Source organism: Amphiprion ocellaris, chromosome 18 (assembly GCF_022539595.1).
Source record: "Amphiprion ocellaris isolate individual 3 ecotype Okinawa chromosome 18, ASM2253959v1, whole genome shotgun sequence".
Taxonomy (NCBI): Eukaryota; Metazoa; Chordata; class Actinopteri; family Pomacentridae; genus Amphiprion; species Amphiprion ocellaris.
Window position 1 is genome coordinate 29,446,103 of NC_072783.1, and position 20,375 is coordinate 29,466,477.

The 20,375-nt window shown below is 44.5% G+C and overlaps 1 protein-coding gene across 35 annotated transcripts in view; it reads right to left on the reverse strand.

The window, feature by feature from the left end:
* Window positions 1-20,063, reverse strand: part of tcf7l2 (transcription factor 7 like 2) — a 91,503-nt gene extending 71,440 nt beyond the window's left edge. For 7 of the 35 annotated variants that reach the window (XM_055004382.1, XM_023286124.3, XM_055004372.1 and 4 more), the window contains exons 1-3: window positions 19,496-20,060; window positions 19,233-19,299; window positions 18,809-18,933 (exon numbers count right to left, since the gene is read on the reverse strand). In XM_055004382.1, the coding sequence (XP_054860357.1) occupies window positions 18,809-18,933; window positions 19,233-19,299; window positions 19,496-19,684 (381 nt within the window). In that variant the 5' untranslated portion in view covers window positions 19,685-20,060. Of the gene's footprint in view, window positions 1-18,808; window positions 18,934-19,232; window positions 19,300-19,495 lie in introns of all 35 variants that reach the window. The other 28 variants (XM_055004383.1, XM_055004380.1, XM_055004381.1 and 25 more) reach the window with 5 other exon arrangements.
* Between the last annotated feature and the right edge of the window lie 312 nt (window positions 20,064-20,375).

Here is a 20,375-nt window from a genome sequence, read left to right on the forward strand (position 1 = left end):
GAGAGGAGAGAAAAAAAAGCCCTCAGCCAAGCCATCAAGTTGAACATTGAACTTCACAGTAGTAGCTGCCTTTCTATGCCTCTCCTTTTGATGTTACCTCCAAAGCAAAGGATCAAAGGCTTGGAGTGTGGCGTGGGGAAGTCCCAAGCTCTTAGCCTGCCAGCCTGTTATATATGCAAAAGTCTACGCCAAAAGAGAGAGAGAGTGGGGCAGGGAGAGAGAGAAAGAGGGAGAGGGGGGGAGGAAAAGGGAGAGAGGAAGCTTGCATGGAATGTGGCTAAATAGTATGTTTTGTGTCTAATGAATGACAAGAGGGGTGACGCAATCAGCCGGTTAGTTACAGCGTGACGTAGAGCAAGTTTGCAGGCCCTTTCAGAGGGGCCGGGCATGTAGGCAGGGAAGGAGATGGGACGGGGTGGGGTAGAAGGAGGGTAGCTGGAAGTGTTTGTTGCCCCTCACAACTCCCCCGCCCAAACTCCCCCTCAGCTCCACTCCGACATCAAGGGGGCGAGAGGCTGTGTCGTCTTGACATAAATATACAGTGTGCCGTTAAAAGAGAGGACTACAGTAAACACAGCGCACATGAAATCCTGGTTGTGTCTCGCTGGAGCAGAGACACTCACAACAGAACACAACTCACACACACACACACACATTGTGGGCTCAGCTGGGCCAAAGAGTGGAGCAGAGGTGTGCTAAAATTGACAAATCTCTACGAGACAAACACAATCCACACACACACACACACACACACACACACTCTGGCAGAGACACACAAACTCACACACCCTTTCCCCAAGGCTGTAGGATTAAGAGGTCCAGCTGGCTGACAGCAAGCCCTTCCTTCCCACGTATCCCGTCGATCTCACCCCCCTCTCCCTCTCTCTCACTCCCAGTCTCCCACCTCCGGAGCCCCTCCCACACTTCCCATCCCCAGGTCTGCCAGCCAACCAGCTTTGCCAAGAGGACGCACCTGGATTCACGACACGAGCCCATTTCACCTCACTTCGCCCCCACGTCGGAGAAAAAAACGGGGACTCCGAAGATAAATATGGATGTTGGCAAGTAAAGGGCTACCATCAAAGCAGGCCTGTCCATCCATCCAGTCTTCTGTCAGTGGCGTTGGTTGTATGTTCTTCAAGACATAGATTCCTCGAGAGTCGTGGCATTGAGAGATGGAGGAGGGAAAGGGGGGAAACATGAGGAGTGGAGGAGGTGCTGGTGATATATTGTAGATAATATATAATGAGCCCTGTTGATGGAGAAATAAGAGAAAGAAGAAAAAGTGGAGAGAAAAAGAACAGAAGCTGCCAAGTGGCTTTATGTATGTCTGGAAGAAAATATGCTTCATGCTGCAGGGTGTTGTTTGAGAGCTCTGTCGACAGCGACATATGTGCAAGAAAATAAGCATTCCAGAGTGAAAGTTGGGATTATGTTACTGGATTTGGTTTAGCAAATGCTTCATGCTAGCATGAATCTAGGCAAGAGGAGAATGATGAGGCAGAACAACTAGAGTCCATCAGACATTGGAGATCTATGGACAAAACTGCATTATTTGACAGAAACCACCTTAGGCGTTTCTCATTTGTAGTTTTCTACTTAAATTCCAACAAACAGTGTCTCCCAAACGCTAATATCTGCCAATCTGTTCTAGAAACTTGCTCACTTTCAAAAGAGAAGTGAAATTAGAAGAACCAAATGTCATCAGAAGGGCAATGAAAAAGCAGTGGATTCTGTCATTTTGAGGAAGCATCACATGTAAACAAGCTTCATACTACAACCAATGCTCCATCATTCCCTCCACCAGTATGACTATTTCAGCCTCAAGGGAGGAGCTTGTGATGCCCAATACTGACTTGCAGAATCAAAGATGAATTCTTCAACTTTATGGGTAAACTTGGGTTCCAGAGGTGAGCGACAGGCTTTGGGTGGAGAAACAAAAAGGGCAAGTTTAGGTGAGTGGCAGCAGCAGGGTCTTACTCCGGTTGTGATCACAACCAGAGGATGCTAAAGCTCCACTCGGGGCTGCTGCCTCGCCCCAATGGACAACTAATGAGAACAGAGAAAAATCTATCCAGCAATTCACCAAGATATCATCGACAAGGGCAGATAGCTACCACAGACTGGGTTGGGTGGGGTATAGGAGGAGAGAAAAAAATAAAAACAGACAGGGCAGCGGTGTAAGGAAAGAATAAGAATTAGGGAGTGAGAAATGTAGAAAGGAGAGAGCAAGAGAGCAAGAGTTGGAAGGGAGGAAAAAAATTCACAATGATGACACGTAAGTGCAAAGAGCGATTAAGGATTTACTTTCAAAAGGACTCCCATTGATCTTTTTTGATAGACCTGCAATAAATCAAACCGGATTGACTCGCATGAGAACCAAGCCTAATCCTTTAGTCAGATCCAGGAGAACTCCAACCAAACCAGCTGTTAATTTAGGCTTTACAAGATAAAGCGGGAGAAATCCAACCTGATGTACCCTAGGGCAGAGGCTTACATCATCTCTGTAAAGCAATCAACTTATTGCCAGTTTGGAGAGGTAATCAGAGCACATACTGAGAGAGGAAAGGGAGAGACGGGAGGGACTGCTGGGTGGAAGGGAGGGAGGCGGGAAAAAAAAGGGTAGACGAGAGATGGCTGAAGAGGTTAGAGAGAAAACAGAAGCATATTAATGAAAGAAACAACAGAAAATAAAAATTGAGTTCACTTTAAAAATGTAGCGAAATAAAAAAAAAAACCTTTTCTTTCTGCATGCTGGGCAGATACACAGGTCCTCTGACTGAAACGCTGAAACTTAACTTTGAAACAAAAAAAACATGTTTACACAGAGTACAACTCCAATTATCTCCAGAGGGTGAAGATGAAACGGAGAGAAGCTCTCTCGCTGCAAACAGAAGCTCTCCGGGCTGACAGCAGGGATTGGAGGACGGACTCAGTCCCCCTCCCTCAACAACTCAAACACCGCCCTGTAATTTCCCTGGAGGCCGGCCCAGACCTCGTCCCCATCCCCAGCGGCCAGTGCCACCTCAGCCGGGTCCTACCAGCCATGCTGTGGCTGCACCATAGCACAACCATAGTAATTAAAATGGTTATTTTTGTTTGGGGAAACAAGAGGGATTTTTTTTTTCTTCCCAAAGCTCTGGGCGGAAGTATTGCAAGACACCATCCAGCCAACACTCAGTAAACCACGCTGATGTCTCTTTCAGTTGCGTGTTTGTGTGAATACAGTATGTCATCAGGGTACTACAGGGGGTTTTAGTTCCTCTTCTTCGCTGGGTGTGCGATACCACGTTGGAGGATGCAGGGGGTGAAGCTGAAGAAACCGCACAAACACCCCACCACCGCCGCCGCCTAACCCACTGCACACGCTGACACAAAAACTCATTAGCTCACCATCTCGCCTGTCTTTAATGTCCTGTTTACAACGCAAAACAACCAGATCAGGACTGAAATCCAATCACGGGGCTTTGCAGGGCCCTTCACGTCGGCCTCACACGAGAGCTGAGGAGAAGCAGGCCTTGTAGTCTCTGGACACTGTCCAAAGGAAACCAAACCTCAGGAGTCCAAACAAAACCACACATAAAATCAGAGTTAAAACAGCAGCCTCTATTCAGCCCATCGTGACCCCACCACACACACACACACACACACACACACACACACACACACACACACACACACACACACACACACACAAACATACACTCCCTGACCCCTGCCTCTCTATCCTCTCCTGGTTACACTGTATGCACACAGGGATCACATCGACTTCAGCAGGGCTCCTCTGGCATCGCTAAATTGACTGAGGATCGGCGACTTGGGCTTTGACATGGACTGTGTGTGCATACTTGAGCACCCAAACACAGGACGCATCCATGTAAAGAGTGCCACTTAAGCTCAACTCACATCAGCCTGCGCTATCTTTAGCAGCTGGGCTAAACTTTTAAAACCGCACAACAACTCTACCCCCTCCCAGCCAGCCTCCCCTGACTTCAAATAAGACAGCCTGGCTCTTTGGCAGTGGCTGCCTCCCTCCACGGCCGCAAGGTCACACGTTTAATTACACAGAAAGTAGTAATCTCACCGGACAGATGGCAAGCGGGCCGCCTCTCAATTACTTTATGCCCAATTGAATCATTACTGATGTTATTTGCTGAAATATGGCACGCAAAAAACACTGCAAAAACTGGATTTGTGATACAAGCGGGAGGAGGGGGGGAGTAACAGGGTCGCGTCAATGTCAGGACAGAAAGGCAGATGTGCCTCGTGCCAAGCAACTGTGACCGAGATCAAAAAGGCGTGAAGAATACAAGCGCAACCGTGTTAGCTTTTGGGAGAAATTGGAAGTTTAATACCACTGTGATCGGTGCCAGAAAAAGCAGACCCTTATTTTTCTCGAAACCAAAACTGGTACAGAACATTGGCCTGGGTGGAAACAGTCGGCTCCCAGCAGCCCAGTTGAGGAAACCGCACGACAAGGCCAATTTAAAACGTGAAGAAAGTGTCTGTTTCTTTAAAGAGGGCCAAGAAAGAAAGAGTTGGGTTTTCTAGAGCTGTTTTTTTTTACCCTCTCTTTAGGACAACCAGTTTGTCATTGGGGAGAATCCCAGTGGGCTCAACTGTTTTCCTGAAAAATCCCGAATGGCAAACGTGAGCCGTCTCATCTCAACATCCACCCCTGTTTCCGAGCCGATGCCTCACTCATCATTTCTTAGCTCCTCCTGCCAATGGTTTCTGTGAACAATTAGAAGTTGACTTTCCCAGAGTCTGAGACCGCAGCATCTTATTCTCGGGCCAGGAAGCTCCAATAGTAAAGTGAGCTCGCCAAGAAATGAGATTCTGCTCAAGTTCAGGTCTGAATTTTTCTCTTTGCTCTTCGCTGGCTGTCAGAGACCCTTCTCAGCCTGTTTATGATTTAACAAAACCACAGAGCTAAATAACTGACCCGACTCATTAATGTCAAGCATTAAGTGCTTTCACTGATATCATTTCTGAATGTGTGAGGTTTACCACAAATGTTAACTTTAACTGCCAAAGCTTGGTTCTCGGGCAAAACAAAAACAGATAATGCTTTGGCCGGCATGACTGTAAATTCTCCAGCTTCGTTGGGGTAACTTCTGCTTTCACCTACGGGTGACATATTAAACCACAACTTTATGTGTCATGCCAGGAGACTACATAATGTACAGCTGAGACCAATAGTTAAATCTAAATTTACCAAAGCAGAAAGGGAAGTAGATTAGGAGGTTGGTTCACTGGCTATAATGTTACACCAAAGCCACGTAGTATGAAACTACAAGCAGTGGTGCTGAAAAACTTTGCCCTACTGGTGACTGCAATAAGTCTGGAAGCTCGCCACTAACTGGGAACAGTTGTGTTGAGAGGCACGTCTACTGATGTAAAATGATCTGTGGGAGCATATAGAAAACTTCCAGGTTTTTTTTTTATTTTATTCTGAGTCAGGGTGAGGAATTCCTCTGGCGTATAGATGGCAGCCAGCAGTTGTTCTCCCATGAGGAAGGAGGTGGTAGTGGTGTGAGGGGCAAGCATCTGGGAAGAAGTGAACAAGCAGATCAGGAGAACATGACGACTAGATCTGCATATTTACAGCACAGAAGTTCCAATTTTCAGGACTCAAAGTCATCCCAAAGGCGAGTGTAGGAAAAAAAAAAGGGTCCATGAAATTTCCCCTAGAAGGCTCAGAGGACTTATAGTAATGGCTCCCAGGCACATCTACAACCCCAATACCCTGAGAGGATGGGGGAGGTTTCCTGTTCAACTTCCCACTTGTGCTACACTACTGTTTAATACGACAATATTCACAAGGCTGTAGGTATTCAGAGACTGTAAAACACTTACAGAAGGGTTTTTTATAAGATAATATTTCTGTGAATGTGCAGTGTGTGTAGGGTAATCAACATGAACTTTAGAGCTGAAATGAAGCTGCAACTGGATCACAAATCCAGGAGTCATTAGAAAGCATTTCATTGTTTTTCTTTCTTTAGTAATTAGAAAACAGATGTTACATAGTGGAATATATTTATCACTGAAAGCCATGGCATGCCTCTTGCACTCTCACATCAACAGTGATGTAATGACAGCATGTGTGCAGATCTGCTGCTCATCTCAAAATTCGAAGCACTTTAGATGCACCAACTGCCCATTGCATGGCATTTGGTGTTTGATTCTCAGTGAGAGACGGCGATGCAACTGTGGACCAGACTGGATGTTTGTACAATGTGTAGATTCTTCCCTACAAAGATGCAAAGACAAAAACACATAAAGTATGAATGGTAGCCCCTGTGGCTGAAGTAGGTGCATGCACAGGCGCATACGGACTGTCTCAACCTTAACCCACAGGACTGCAGGGGAGGCCTGCCCATTTCACCCCCCACTGACAGGGAATTCTAGCTGATGCTGTCTCCCAGTGGCCCACACTTGACCGTGGGCCTTGCAGTCTTTCCCCAGCTGCTGTATGGCAGGCATGGGCGGCAGTGCTGGCACCTGTCTTTGACAAGCCTCGGCATTCACACTGACTCTAGTTTCCTGAGGACGGCTGCCTGGCAGTCAGGTGACATATGCTAACGCACACTTTCTCTGACACAGACTGCAAACACACACTCACACACACACACTCACACTCACACGCAGGCAATCCAAATCTACTAAACCAAGAGCCACTTAAGCATGATCCCAGCCACTTAAAAAGCATCTGCATCATAGTGAGAGAGGTCTTAGCCTCTCATGTCTCTCTGTCTGATAGCAAACCCTGCCCTGATTCAGGCTGTGGCTTGAAGCTGTAAACCATAGCTTCCCTCAACGCCTCTCACCCGCCCGGCTATGCTCTAACCACTGTTTTTGCATACCACTCAGCTTGTGTAACCGTTGAGTGGTTTTGCTCTGCCAAGACAATGGCTGTGTAACAGACTAAGCAGAGTAAAGCCATATAATGTCAAAGCATCGCAAGAGTTGATAAACAGAAATCAGTGTATGCTATACAAGAAACACAGACGAAAATACCCCGAAGCACTGAAAAACTAAAGAGCTTCCAGAACAACATTATAAAAGTAAGTGAGATGAGACTGCCAGTGGCTGAGGCAAACACTGCTCAGCCAAAAGGAGAGATTTCTCAGGTGAGCTGGTCATACTCTAAGAATAACCACATCCACAGTGTAATTATAATTCACACTGAAACTTAAGAGTTCAAAGAGATTATCAAAGTCATTTGGGGTCAGGATTAATTGCAGCATCATAAGCATTAACATAAACCCCAAAGCAACACTTTATTTGTTACTTTTCATTCAGGTTTGATCATCTTCTTATACTTTCTTCTAATTACAGAGAGATTAAAATGTTTCTGAGAACTCTACTTGATAAATTGTCTCTGTAACCAGAAGCTGGGTGGTCACACTGGTCACAGTGTGGCTGCACCTGCTGCATACAGAAAAAGCAGTCATTTAACTTGCAGGATGTGGGGGTGCCGACAGGACCTGACTGAGCTCTTGGTACAGCAAAGCATGCTGGTACTCACTCTGCTGCCCAGCCGACCACAGCCACGTTTCTCCACCTCATTTGCAAAGCAATCCCGCTTCCCTCCCACTCAGTGCACTCAGTGCATCTTTTTGTCATTTCCACGTCCAGGCTCCATTGCTTTTGTCCGCTGAGACGGCAAAGGGTGTGGAGTGGAGGGACGTAAGGAACCAGGTCTCAAGGAGACTGGTCTGCAACCAAAGAGCATCTTCACAAGTAGCCCCCCTCCTCCAAAAAAATAAAAAATAGACATCCACCCAGCACTGGGCCAACACACACTCACCTCTTCCCCCGCCTGACTAATGTGCCCTGACACTCGTACATCACCCGTAAATTGGCCAAATGAATTAACCACGGCCCCTGCTTAGCTTTACGGGCTTTAAATGGATTTTCTCCTCTCCAGGTCTGTCCAATAATTGCATTTATCCATCTTGTTGAAGCCAGGTTTACACACTCACAAAGATCATGCCAATCCCCGGATACATTTTCCGCTCTGGTGGCAGGAGTGTGAGAGATTTGTCATTGGATCATAACAGGTAATTCAAACAACAATTAGCTTGACGACTTCGCTGTATATCAATGTCTGGCTCCCTGTTGGACAGGACCTTGTTTAGACCAATGAGCCGCCTTCCATCTCTTCATCTGTCCGTACATCTCTTATTGTTGCCCTTCCCTCATGTCTCAGTGTGATAAATAGAGCTTTGTAATACTTTTCATTTATCATTCAAGCCTCCAGGTTAAAGCAGCAAACATCCACAGTAGGAAAGAAAGTAGTGGCTATGAGTCTTCGTTGTTCACACACAGATTCAGACAGAGAGAGGTGGTGTGAAGGCAGAGCTGTGAACACCAGCATCAGCGGGGGTCATCTCCACACTTGTGAATGTTTGAACAGAAGTGCATTAGACACTGGGGGGGCCCAACGGACAATTCAGCTATGTAAACATGCAGCAATTTCCTTCCCTCCACTTCTCCAGGCCTGCACTGAGACAAGCCACTGTTTAAACAGCACACACAGCATTCCTGTGCCTGGGCCCCGGCCAGCTGCTGCATCCTCACTGCAGGCCTGCCTGCCTGCCTGAGCAGAGACAGATACAGGCCTTACAACAGTAGGGCTCATCCACAGCAGACAAAAGGGCTTTTAGAAGCATGCAAAACTGCATTCATCCCCAAGAAAATGCTCCTGAGCCGTGTGCTGGCTACTTAATTGCTGACTGCCGTAGTCCAAGCTAATCGCCCACGGAGGAGAGATTAGCTAAAATCATCACAACGGTAAAAGGACACATCCTGAAATCTTAACCACTTGATGCCGTCTGTAATGACGAAGCTGGAAATTTATCTTTATTGATATTTGAAATATGCAAAGTGTGGCAGCCAATAAAGATAGATGAGGCAGTAAAGAGGAGATAAAAAGCCTCCTGGTTCTAAAGTGCACTGTGACGTGCATCACATGACACAAAGGCCATCCATGCTTTGTGATGCCAGCCTCCAATCTTGACTTTCATTATTGCTGTACTTTAGGCTTCAGGTTTACTGTAAATATCTAAAATTGACATCTGCTTGACAGGCCAAGGGACAGACAATTACAACAATTCCCCATCTGAAAATGCATTTTCAATTCTCAAAATATTTATGGTACTGTTTTTTTCTCATACAAAAATAACCATTTTATAGCTACTGAACAAAAATATTATGCAAACAAAAAGCAAATTTGGTTAGTATTTAACCAGAGCGTCACCCATATTTGATTTTTCAGGTCAACTGCGATTTCAGAGAGTAAGAAGATTCTGAGCAATATATCCACCAATATACACTAATATATGTTCACATATATATGTCAGTTATATTAAAAATGTGTTTATTAACTTTCAAGTCATGTATTTCACAAACTAGTCAGCAGCTCACCATGAAGACAAAGCTTTACTCTGCACCGTTATCTGCTCAGTTGTGGCTCTGCTACATGTGCTGCAGACAGTATTGCAAACAATGGAGTCGGAGCTGCTCAAAATGGGATAACGCCATTTCAAACACCTGTTTCTGTATGAAGCTCTGTCAAAGAAGGTTTTCATATTGATGTATATCAGACAACATGTACAATATCTGTCAAAAATATCAGCCAAAAAATATATCGGTGAAACTTTATATAACAGTATGACATCCAAAAAATACAGGCTAATCTCTCCTCACTAGTTCATTCACAAAAGACAAACTTTGTAATTTTGTGTGATTAATTTTGGAATTTGAGGGAGCTGGTTCCACTTAGGTAGGTTTCAAACCAAGTAAGAAATGTTGGAAAGGGACTGCTGCAAGAGAAACCTGCTGGAATTAGACTAAGATGTAGGAAAACCAGTTGTAGAATAATCATCCTGGAACACACCAAAGTATGTGAAATCAAGTACAGGGACACGTACAGCAATGATCTCAATATAATACTTTAACCCAGATCTACTAAATCAGCTGTGATTCATGCAGGCTTGGTCTGACTATGGAAAGACTACAATCACCACTTCCTCCTTGTGTCAGTGCCTCCACATTGAGCTGCCAGTCACGGTGAACTGCAGGTCATTATTTCAATGAAACCGTAACGTCAGGGTGACTAGATTGCATTGTTTTCCACCTCAACAGTGCCACATTCCCCTCTTCGCCTATCTGTTTGTCTGCCACTTCATTTGGTTGCTCCGTCTGCTCTGTCCGCCCGTCCATCAGTCCATCCCCTCTGGCTGGATGGTGAAGGCCACTCATCTCACCTCGTGGACAGTTGTCCAAACAAGGCACTCCATTCACTCTGACCCCTCGAGGGAGGAAGACAATTGACAATTCACTTCCATGAGTCAATTTGTTCACTTTTGGAATTGACCCTGAACACTGCTGACACACTGGCCTCTCACTGGAGTGGAATGAATACATAATATTGAGAATATCAGAATGGGGTGGGGGGGCTGAAGACATGCTAAAATATTGTTTGAAAATCAATCTTAAAATGAATTAATGCCTGTATAATATGACTGAAAGAATACTGAAATACATTTAAATTTGCATTACCAATCATATTTCTTCATGCTGAAATTTGAAGCACAATAAAAACTTAACACACTCCAGCCACAATCACCTACACAATGGTGGGCAGTTCAGTGCTCATGTGTTAGGTGCAGGCCATGTGCGGAGGGACAAGCTGTTCACATGAAATGTTATCCAGTGCTGTACACAAGTTGACAGCTGTCCCTTTATAAGAGGCGTATTATTATTGTGTGTAAATAGGTTTCTAACAGCTGGTTAAAGAGCTAACATGGGAATTTACTCTTAATCTGTTTTCCACTGGAATTGGTTCATCAACCAGAGGGGAAAACGAGAGAATCTAACGCTGCTCCACATTGCAGGGTAAAGGGGTTACATTTTATTAGCCTTCTGCATATTTTAAGTAATCTTGCCAACATTTTTTTTTCTCCCAAATCCCACCATAATCCGCAGATTAGTAGATGAATTTATTTCTGCCTGCACTCTAAAACCTCCCTCACCTTTCGCAGGCAGTTATGAATCCTCCACCTTTAACGACAAAAACAAGCAGACGACCACCTCATTAGCGGACTTCGCCTCGCTTCCAAAACACACACATAATCGCACTCCTTGGAGCTTATCCCGCTACAATTAAAAGTTTAATTAGTAGATTAAAAATACATTGACTGGAGTTTTATCACCTTAAACTCCCTCATTATGTGTTTAGCACACACAAGTGCCTCCTTCCCATCTGAGCCATTTTGAACAGATTATCTGCATACTGAAATTCCCTTGACTGTATTAAGGCTGGAGACACAAACTGGACACAAAAACAAGACTGCTGCTGCTGTAAAACAACATCTGCAGAATATATTGTACGAGGCTGAGCGAATGTTGACAGTTTGATAGATTTGTGGTTAATATCTTATTGTGAAAATTAAAATATTCCAGGATGTAGGAGCCATGACAAGATGCATAAACTCAAGCTGATGTAAAATCTTGTTTATGTTCAAAATGAAATATGCTGACGATGAAGGTGCAAGTATTTTCTGCTACTGCTGTCTGATTATTGATACACCAGAAGAAAGGGTGGTATTTAAAAAAGAAGATATCCGCATGAATGAGATTCTTCTTCTGTTGTACGTTCCAGGGCATTCTACCACATCCATAAAAGGCTGGCGTACCACAGGTGTTCGCTGCACACTGGCACGGCTAGTCATTATCTAGCCCAATGTGATCATTAAGAGCTGTGATGGCAGTGTGGCAACTCCTCCCTGCATGTGCAGACACACAAGCTGGGGGAAAAAGATCCAATCGAGACTCAAGCACTCCCTATCAGTCGTTGTAAAAAAAAAAAAAAAAAAAAAGGGGGTGAGAGGGGAAGCTCCTTTCTCAACGAAAAGCATGTCAGCGCCGATGCACTTTGACCCTTCCCAAACACACTCCACAATCCAAACAGAAGGTCGGCACCACCAGAATTCCTCCAGCGTCACTGCGTCACCCTCTCACCCACAGCTTTAAAGGCTTTTTTTTTTTGAGGATGCACGAGGAGAAACATGGAGGAAGAAGAAGGGGCTGGATGGGTGGGTGGGTGGGAGGGAGGGAGTGGGGCTTATTTAAAAACCACACACATGAACACATGCTTGCTCGTCAAGCGTGGCTGAAAACTGAAACTCTCCTGTTCCAATCTGTGTTCTTCTCCGCTCAGTCCCTCTTTTTTTTTTTTTTAAACAGGAAGATAAATGTGAAGCCTAGGGGCACTATTGTTTGGACATCTAACCAGGAACTGTCGCTGCTCTCATTGCCCTGGCATTAACAGCAATTATGCGCTCTATTCAGACGGCTTTTGTGCGTCCGACCCCCGGGCCCCCCCACCGTCACCCCTCCGCCTCCCCTCCCCTACACTCACAACACACACACACACACGCAGACACACACACGCAGAGGCCTAACACACATTTCCCGCTTTTCTCTGCCCCCTCCCACTCCGCTACTGGTGAACTCATTTGGCTACTGGAGCACTCTGGTCCCATTATGAATGAACTTACAGAAATATGCACATTCAGGCAACGGGAAGGAATCCACACACACCAAAAGCATTTCTGGAGAAATCCGAGCTCACGCAATTCTTCACATAACAAATTCCCACTTCTCAGTTAAAATATGCTTCATTTACAGCTTCCATGCTTCAACCGCCTTGCTAGAAAATGACATTTTCAGCAGTTGTGATTGTGATGCTTTCTAGAAAAAAAAAACTGTTGGTAATCATCTCTTGAAACCAAGCTAATCCTAACCCCAGAACCACAACCTTCATATCTGAAAAAGATGCGATCAATAGTCATTTTAACCTTATCTTTTTTAGCCTGGACGCAGCACAGTAATGCTGCCAATAAAATCTCATGTCTCCAGTAAACCACTTCAAATTATCTTATCGCCACTTTCAATAAATCTGTATCACATTTCCATTCTGCGAGTTCATTCTGTTGGCCAGACAGTGAGAGGAAGTGTCACATTTTTACCAACCAACACTGACAACACCTGCATTTTGCACTAGGGGCCACTTAACAGCAAAGCACCATCCTTCAAGAATTTAAAATGCAAAAAGAGACATGTACTTGTAAGAAAGTTTGGGGTATAGCAGTGTTAAAATACTCCAAGATGCATATATTTTCAGAAGACTGAGAATGAGAAAATGGTCAGAAAGCAGATTATTACTGGCCGCTAAACATGTTTCTGCATTGATATTATAAATAAGCAGTTCAACGAAGTGCAAGATGAGCTGCTCACCAAGATAAAAAAGTAGTAAATAAAATAAGGCAACATGGTCTGTATGCAGATTTAACTGGTGCCTACATGCACACACACACACACACACACACACACACACACGCACACACACACACGCACACAGACACACACACACACACGCACAGACACACAGACACACACACACACACACAGAATAATTTAATTTCCATGTTTGAGGGAGCCTCTATCCCTGTGGGCCAGGAGCGAAGCTAGCCTATATTTAACAGATGACACAAGTTGCATTCCAGATGTACAGTACTATCTTTGTGTTTAGCTCTATAGAAATGCACTGGACAAAGAGGGGTGGGTGAGAGGGGGTAAACTCTGAGAGGAAGGGGTTACACTGGGGGGGCTGTGGGGTGAGAGGGACCCCAGTGCACAGCTGCTTAACTAATGCCTTTTTTTTTTTTTTTTTGCTTTGCTCAAAAAAAAAAAAAAGCAAAATGTGGTGGCGCACTGACTGAAACAGGGAAGGATACAGGAGGTGAAACTGGACTAATTCATTCTGAAAGGAATTTTTCTTATTAAAATTTTAAAAAAGCTAAAAAAGCAAATAAAAATATCCAGGACTATGCTCTGACTTAATGAGTAACAGGCATAATCTGTTACATTGAAGTCAAAATTAGGCCTCAGATTAGCTGTTATTACATTAAAAACAATGAAGTCAATGATTTAATTAAAAAAAAGAAAAAAAAGGTTCAGCTCCAAGCCAGACTTGACTGCAGCTGCTACACCCAAACCCAGCTCACACGCTGCCACCAGGGAACCGCTACTCCCTTCGCACTAGTTTAAAATCTGATTAGAAACACACCCCACAAACTGATTTTTTTTTTTTTTTTTTTTGCGTCTGTGGTGTTTCAAGCAGAGTGACAGATCGACGAGCGCGTAAGCTCTCACACGGCTCAGCCTGCCAACATCATCAGCATTAGACAATTAAGCCTCGCTAGCTGGAAGAAGAGAAAAAAATATATATATATCTCCTCGGTAAATATTTACTGCACAAATCTTTTCCATTCATTCACCAGGCACTAACAAAACCTTACTGTACTCCTTCTCCCTCTCTCTCTTTCTGAGTCCTCACCACCACCACCCCTACATCTGCGATTCATTGACTTTACAATTTACCACATGTCGAGATGGGAGAGGTCGAGCCTCCATCTGAATCACGGCACAAATATGCGAGTGATTTATTGTTTTAAAAACCCTGGGCCGATTTTGTGCAACTCCACTTTTCCTGAGCATTACTCCTATTGGCAGACCATGAACAATTACAGTTCGGACTAATTAAGCTCCGAGAATGCGCTGTGCACCGCTAATGTCTAGCAGACCCCAATTTTAGTTTAATGGTGCCAAACTTTGCTTCCCAGCTCGTTCTCGCTCTCTTTCTCCCCCCCTCCACCCCTCTTTCTCTAACTTAACTCCTCAAATCCAAAGCAGATTGTACTTTTTATGACTGTTTATTGAGTCGGAGAGAGAAAAAATAAGGACCTTTTCTTTCCCCTCTCCTAGCATAGGATGCAAGCAGAGAGAAAGCGAGAGAGAGAGAGAGGAAGAGAAGGAGTAGTGGGAGGGAGAGAGAGAGAGAGAGAGAGCGGGAGCCGCTTCCGCCATACTTTGTAAACAAAAGTGATTTGCAAGACAAAAGGATCGCAACCTTCCAACTAAATTCAGAGTGCATTTTGCAGCTTGAGGCACAAAATGTGGCCACGTCGTGCCACGAAACCCCCCGCAGACACCAATTAGGCCCTATTAACATGTAAAGCCAATTTGATAAGGTGTGGGCCCTATCCCTTAAATCCGCATTAAACTATCTTTCCTCTTGTCACAGCCAAAAAATCCATTTACAGCAGCCCAACACACATAATCCATATGATATACCATTGTTATGCTTATGCTGCTGCCATGTTTAGGAAAGATACTGTCTGTGTCATTTAGAACAGATAAGGCCGCGGCAGAGTGAGCACAAAGGAGGTGCTGCTGCCTTCACTTATTACAATAATCTCAACCAGAAAATCCCTCATTATTTCTTCCTAAAATAAATAAAAACGATAAAGGAATGAGTGTATCAAAGTGGATTTAATTTTTTTTTTTATTTTAGGGGAAGGTGAATCTGCAGCAACACGAGCGGTCCTGGCACGACAAGACAACTCACACAAAGAGGGGAAAAAGGGGAGAAAAGCTATTGTTTCAAGCAACACAAAGCCTTTTTCACCGTCTTCTAGTAGAATCATCACGAGTTCTGGGAGCGTCTTCTTTAGTGCATGCTCCCCCCCCGCCACCACCACCACTCCACTTTCTTTTCTTTTTTAAACTACTCGTAATTATACGTCGAAACTCAAAACCTCCGCCAAAAGTCTCCAGGTCAGGAGAATTATGGGGCCAGGGGTGGCGTCAAATATCTTAACATTCATAAGTCCGAGAGGCAGTAAATAAAGCCAGTGGATTTACGGCCCTGCAGCCCCGATGCAGGAGAGCTGGCCGCCCCAGATCCCACTCTCTCTCCTCTCCCTCAACCTCTGCGCCTCCAGACCTGTTGAGGTGTGATGTTAGCCCCACAGCAGCCGGAGTTAACCCGCCGCCTTTTTTCCACAAGCCCCGTGTTAGCATCGGCGGGAAACAAAAGGTAGACAGGGAGGAGAAGGGAGATAGAGGGAGGAAAAGAGAAAAAAAAAAGATAAAGAAAAAAGGGAGGAGAAGGGAGGGAGGGGAGAGAAAGCAAAAGGAGATAGAAAATCAGGGTGAACTGGCCAGGCCACTTCTCCAATTCAACCTGCACCCAGTGATCCAGCAGGCCTTTGTGTGAGGTTTTAGGGGAGGAGGGAGACGGCAGGGAGAGGAGAGGAGAGGAGAGGAGAGGAGGAGACGAGGGCAGGAAGGCTTTTAAAGCCCGGGCACAACGTCATGTCAAATTGCTAAATGATACTAAATTGTGAGCCTCCTTGGGGTTAGGTGGTAGGAAAAACAAATTCTCACCGGTTATGACTCCCAGGGGTCAGACAAACTATGGCAGCGGCCACATGCAGGAATTTTTCTTTCCCCCCTCGAGTCATGCAAACACAAAAATCACAGAAACAAGTTAAGCTGTCCAGATTGATCAGGATCCCAGCCAGGTGACGGAGAAAATCACTAATTCAGCCTGAAAATATTTGAAAGATTTATTTTTAAAAAAGTCTCAACGTGAATAAATTCTCCAAAATATTAGAATTAAAAAAGCCCTAGATGTGCAGATACACACCCAAGAATAATATCACAGCATCGCCAAACCCAAGAGGAAGAGAAGAAGAAAACTGAAGGGAAAAGCAGCGAGAATCAAAGCCTTTCATGACAAGACAGAGAAAGTCTCATTCTAATAATACTAGCAGTCATATTCAGCACCTAACATGACATGTTAGGGAGCAAGACAGCTAATCAATGTCCAGGTGAATTATTTATGCCAGCTTTAAGTCTAATAGATTTATATTACAGCGACCGCTGACTTCAAAGCTCTAATGGCTGGACACACAGGGCGCTGCAGACAGAGGGGGCCGAGGCAGTACAGTAGGAAGACCACCGCGAGCCCAAAACCATGTTCAGCTATAGCTACAGATCAATGAATGTAGCTGTAATAAATGTTGCCTCCTAATCTGCTAATAAGCACCGCTGGGTTTTTAGATTTGGCAGTGACTTTATCTCCAAAACGGCGCCGAGACGACACAACAGGTAACAAAAATGAGCGTGTTTGAATAATAAAATGACACAGAGATGCGTCATATTCCCAAATTAAAACAGTATTCCAGGGGCAGGATTATACGAGCAAAGGTCAGCAGCGTCTGCTGCAGCATCCTCCAAAGCCACACCACACAATTTTCCTGCTATTCCAACTGCTGCATAAGCACAATGAAGCGAGCGCTGCACAGACTACAGGACTGACTGCTGCGAGTCACAAAGAAAACTACAAAACTCCGAAACAAGGAAGTGCTTCAGTTCAAATCATGCGTGTTGTCGTGAATTGTGTGTTTGTGTCAGTGCTGATGAGAATAATGAGTGACTAATTCCACATACCAGCCAGCAGCGTTAACAAGGCTGGCTGACTAACACAGAGAAGAATGGCAAAATGTTCTCCTGTGTGTGTGGACAAAAACAAAAAAAATAAAAAACACACACAGGGAGAAATTGTGTTAACAGCAAAAAATAAATAAAATAAATTTCACGTGAAACCGTGTTGTGATCAAGTTGAAGTCAGGAATTGTGTCAAAGCACAAAAGGAGGCATTATGTGTCATTTATTTTCAAGGTGTGCACAGAGTTTAAAAAAATAATTTAAAAAAATTGAGGTAAGAAATCTGAGTTTGGTGAGGCAGAGCTGAGGTGGTGTGTGGGGGGTGTGGAGGGTCATATTTCCTATTGCCTGGTCTTTGCCTTAACCTTGTAAAATGAGATGACAGGTCCTAAAGCACAGACTTGTAATTGCAACCGTTTAAAATAGAGGGGCAAAAAAAAAAAAAAAAAAAAAACACCCAATGGTTGAGAAAATTCTGCTGCTTAAGGATTGCCATTGCCCAGTGGGACCAGCGAGGTGCTGAGCAAATGAGTAAGTGTGCATAATTACAGCGTGGATGATTGTGTCTAAATAAATAACATGAATTTATTTATAAATATGGGTTCACGTGTGTGTGTTTCGTGAAAAGGATTCCCCGATCACTGGGAGCAAAAGCGGTGCACGTGCAAAAACACAGCATCATTTCCATTCAATAAATCGACACCATTACAAAACAGTATCTCTTACATATGTATATATTACATATATTTATATACATACACAGACTGTAGTGGGAAGAGCAAATATTGTTTCATGTTTTGGAGCGACAGCTTTCATGCATGCAACCCCTTTCACATAATGTCTTTACAGGCTTTGACACATGCAAATCACTTTTCGGAGCAGCTCATTTGCATATTGATTTTATTTGTGTTGCTTTTTTACAGTGTGTCAGAGAGCCAGCGGAGAGGTCTGAGCTGGTGTTGTTGTTAGTGTGTGTGGGGTGGGGGGGGAGGTGGAAAAAAGGGCATTTTTGATGAGGAGTTGTGCACAACAACCGAGCCAATTGCATTATTCAGTGGGTCTAAAAATCATGCACTTGTAGCCTGGACTGAATGAGCATCTGCAATAATAATAATAATAATAATAATAATAATAATAATAATAATAATAATAATTGAGAATAATTTTGCAGTGCTCATGCATGTGGATTTTTTTTTAGAAATAAGAGGAGCTTGCAATAGCAGAGTTAGCATGCTAGCCTGTGTGCATGGATGCATGCCACTGCACTGTACACTTCATGGAGGAGTTGCAAAACTTGGCTCTGCTTGTTTTAGTTTTTTTTTTTTAAGTGTGTGTGATCGGCTGCACTTGTGGGTGACAACACTGCAGCCTAGGTTGCAGTGTGTGTGTGTGTGTGAGGAGTGTGTGTGCACATAGAGCAGCTGTAAATAAATGAACTTACTGTGCGTGCTGTTGGAGAAAGTGATCCATTGGGAAGGTAGGGGCTTGTGAGATCGGGGATCATAATAAATGGATAGCCCGGGTACGGTGGGCTCTTGAACAGCCCTCCATCTTGCCTTTTCGCAGCTAACATGGCGTGGGGGGGAGGAGGGGGGAGGGGGGAGGAGGAGGAGGGGGGGGGGAGGAAAGAGGGGAGGGAGGGAGAGGAAGAAGAGGAAAAAAAGTTTTTAATAAAGTAGCTTTGACAAGTTTTTTTTTTTATACTATATTGCAAAAATAAAAAATGTGCATTTGGGGAAACGAGTGGAAGGAGCTCCAGCAGCAGCAGCAGCACTCCAGTCCGTAAGTACACACATGGATATAATGTCATGATGCAAAGGAACAAAATAATACAAGAGCGGAACAATAAAGAAGCAGAAACTCACCCTCCTCTAAACTTTCTCTTGTTTTGTCTCTGAAAGTTTCAGATCTAGGCGGAGGCCGTCTTTCCGCCTTGAAATGCAATGAGACACAAGGATTGCGTTAAAGTTAACAACACAAGCGAAGCGGGGCGACGGAGAGGGCGAACTTTTACTGTGTTTTTAAACATTGCCAAAAAAACAAGTAAATACAGGCCCCTAACTTCCTCGATCGATCCCCGTGTTTATTTTTTTTTTCAAAGCACAACAAAATAAAATCTGCAACTTACCTCTGAATCCGACGAGCTGTTTTGATTCGTTTCCGACTCGTTTACGAGCGAGGATTTGACGTCTGCTAAATCCCTTTCTGCCGAGGAGTTCTCCGAAATTTTCTCCTCCTGCTCCCCTTCGTCTTTGAAGGAAATCATTTCATCGTTTGCACCCAGATCGTCCCCTCCACCGCCGTTGAGCTGCGGCATTTTTCCCCGAGCGAGAAGTGTCGTTGGCGGGGGGCAAAAACGCAAAGTTTTACACCCTTGATCTCGGCTGACCTAGAAAGTCCGAGTTTAAAGTTTTTTTCTTGTTTCTTTTTTTTTTTTTTTTAAAGGGGAGTGAGTCTTGTATTGGCGTTTTCCACAAGCTCTGGCGGGTTGGTAGCTCAAACTCAAAAAAAAAGAAGAAGAAGAGGGGAATCTTGGCAGAAAAAGGAAGCCGGAGAAGGAGCCGAGCCGCTCGGATTGAGTGAGTTGAAGTTGGTCGGAGTGGTTTTCAGTTCAAAGGCGGCGCTGATTGACAGATAGAGAGGGATGGAAATAGAGAGAGTCTGGATTCAGGATTATTGACAGGGAGAAACACACAAGAAACTAATGAGATTCAAACAGGGAGGGACTTGAAGTGACGTTTTCATAAATAGGAGGTAAGAAAAAAAAGGAGAGGGGAGAGAGAGAGAGAGAGGGAGGGAGGGAGGGAGGGAGGCTGGATGAAGCCGGCGGACGACTGCAGTGAAAAAGCATGTGAGGAAGGAAAAAGGCAGTTTGGGAGCAGGACAGTGATGGTAAAATAGGAGGAAGATAGGAGCTGCTTGCAAATGTGGATTAAACGCACATATGGGCGGTCTCCCAGTGGAAAAAAAAAATGAAAAGAGGGCACTTCCTCAGGCTGTTTGCAACC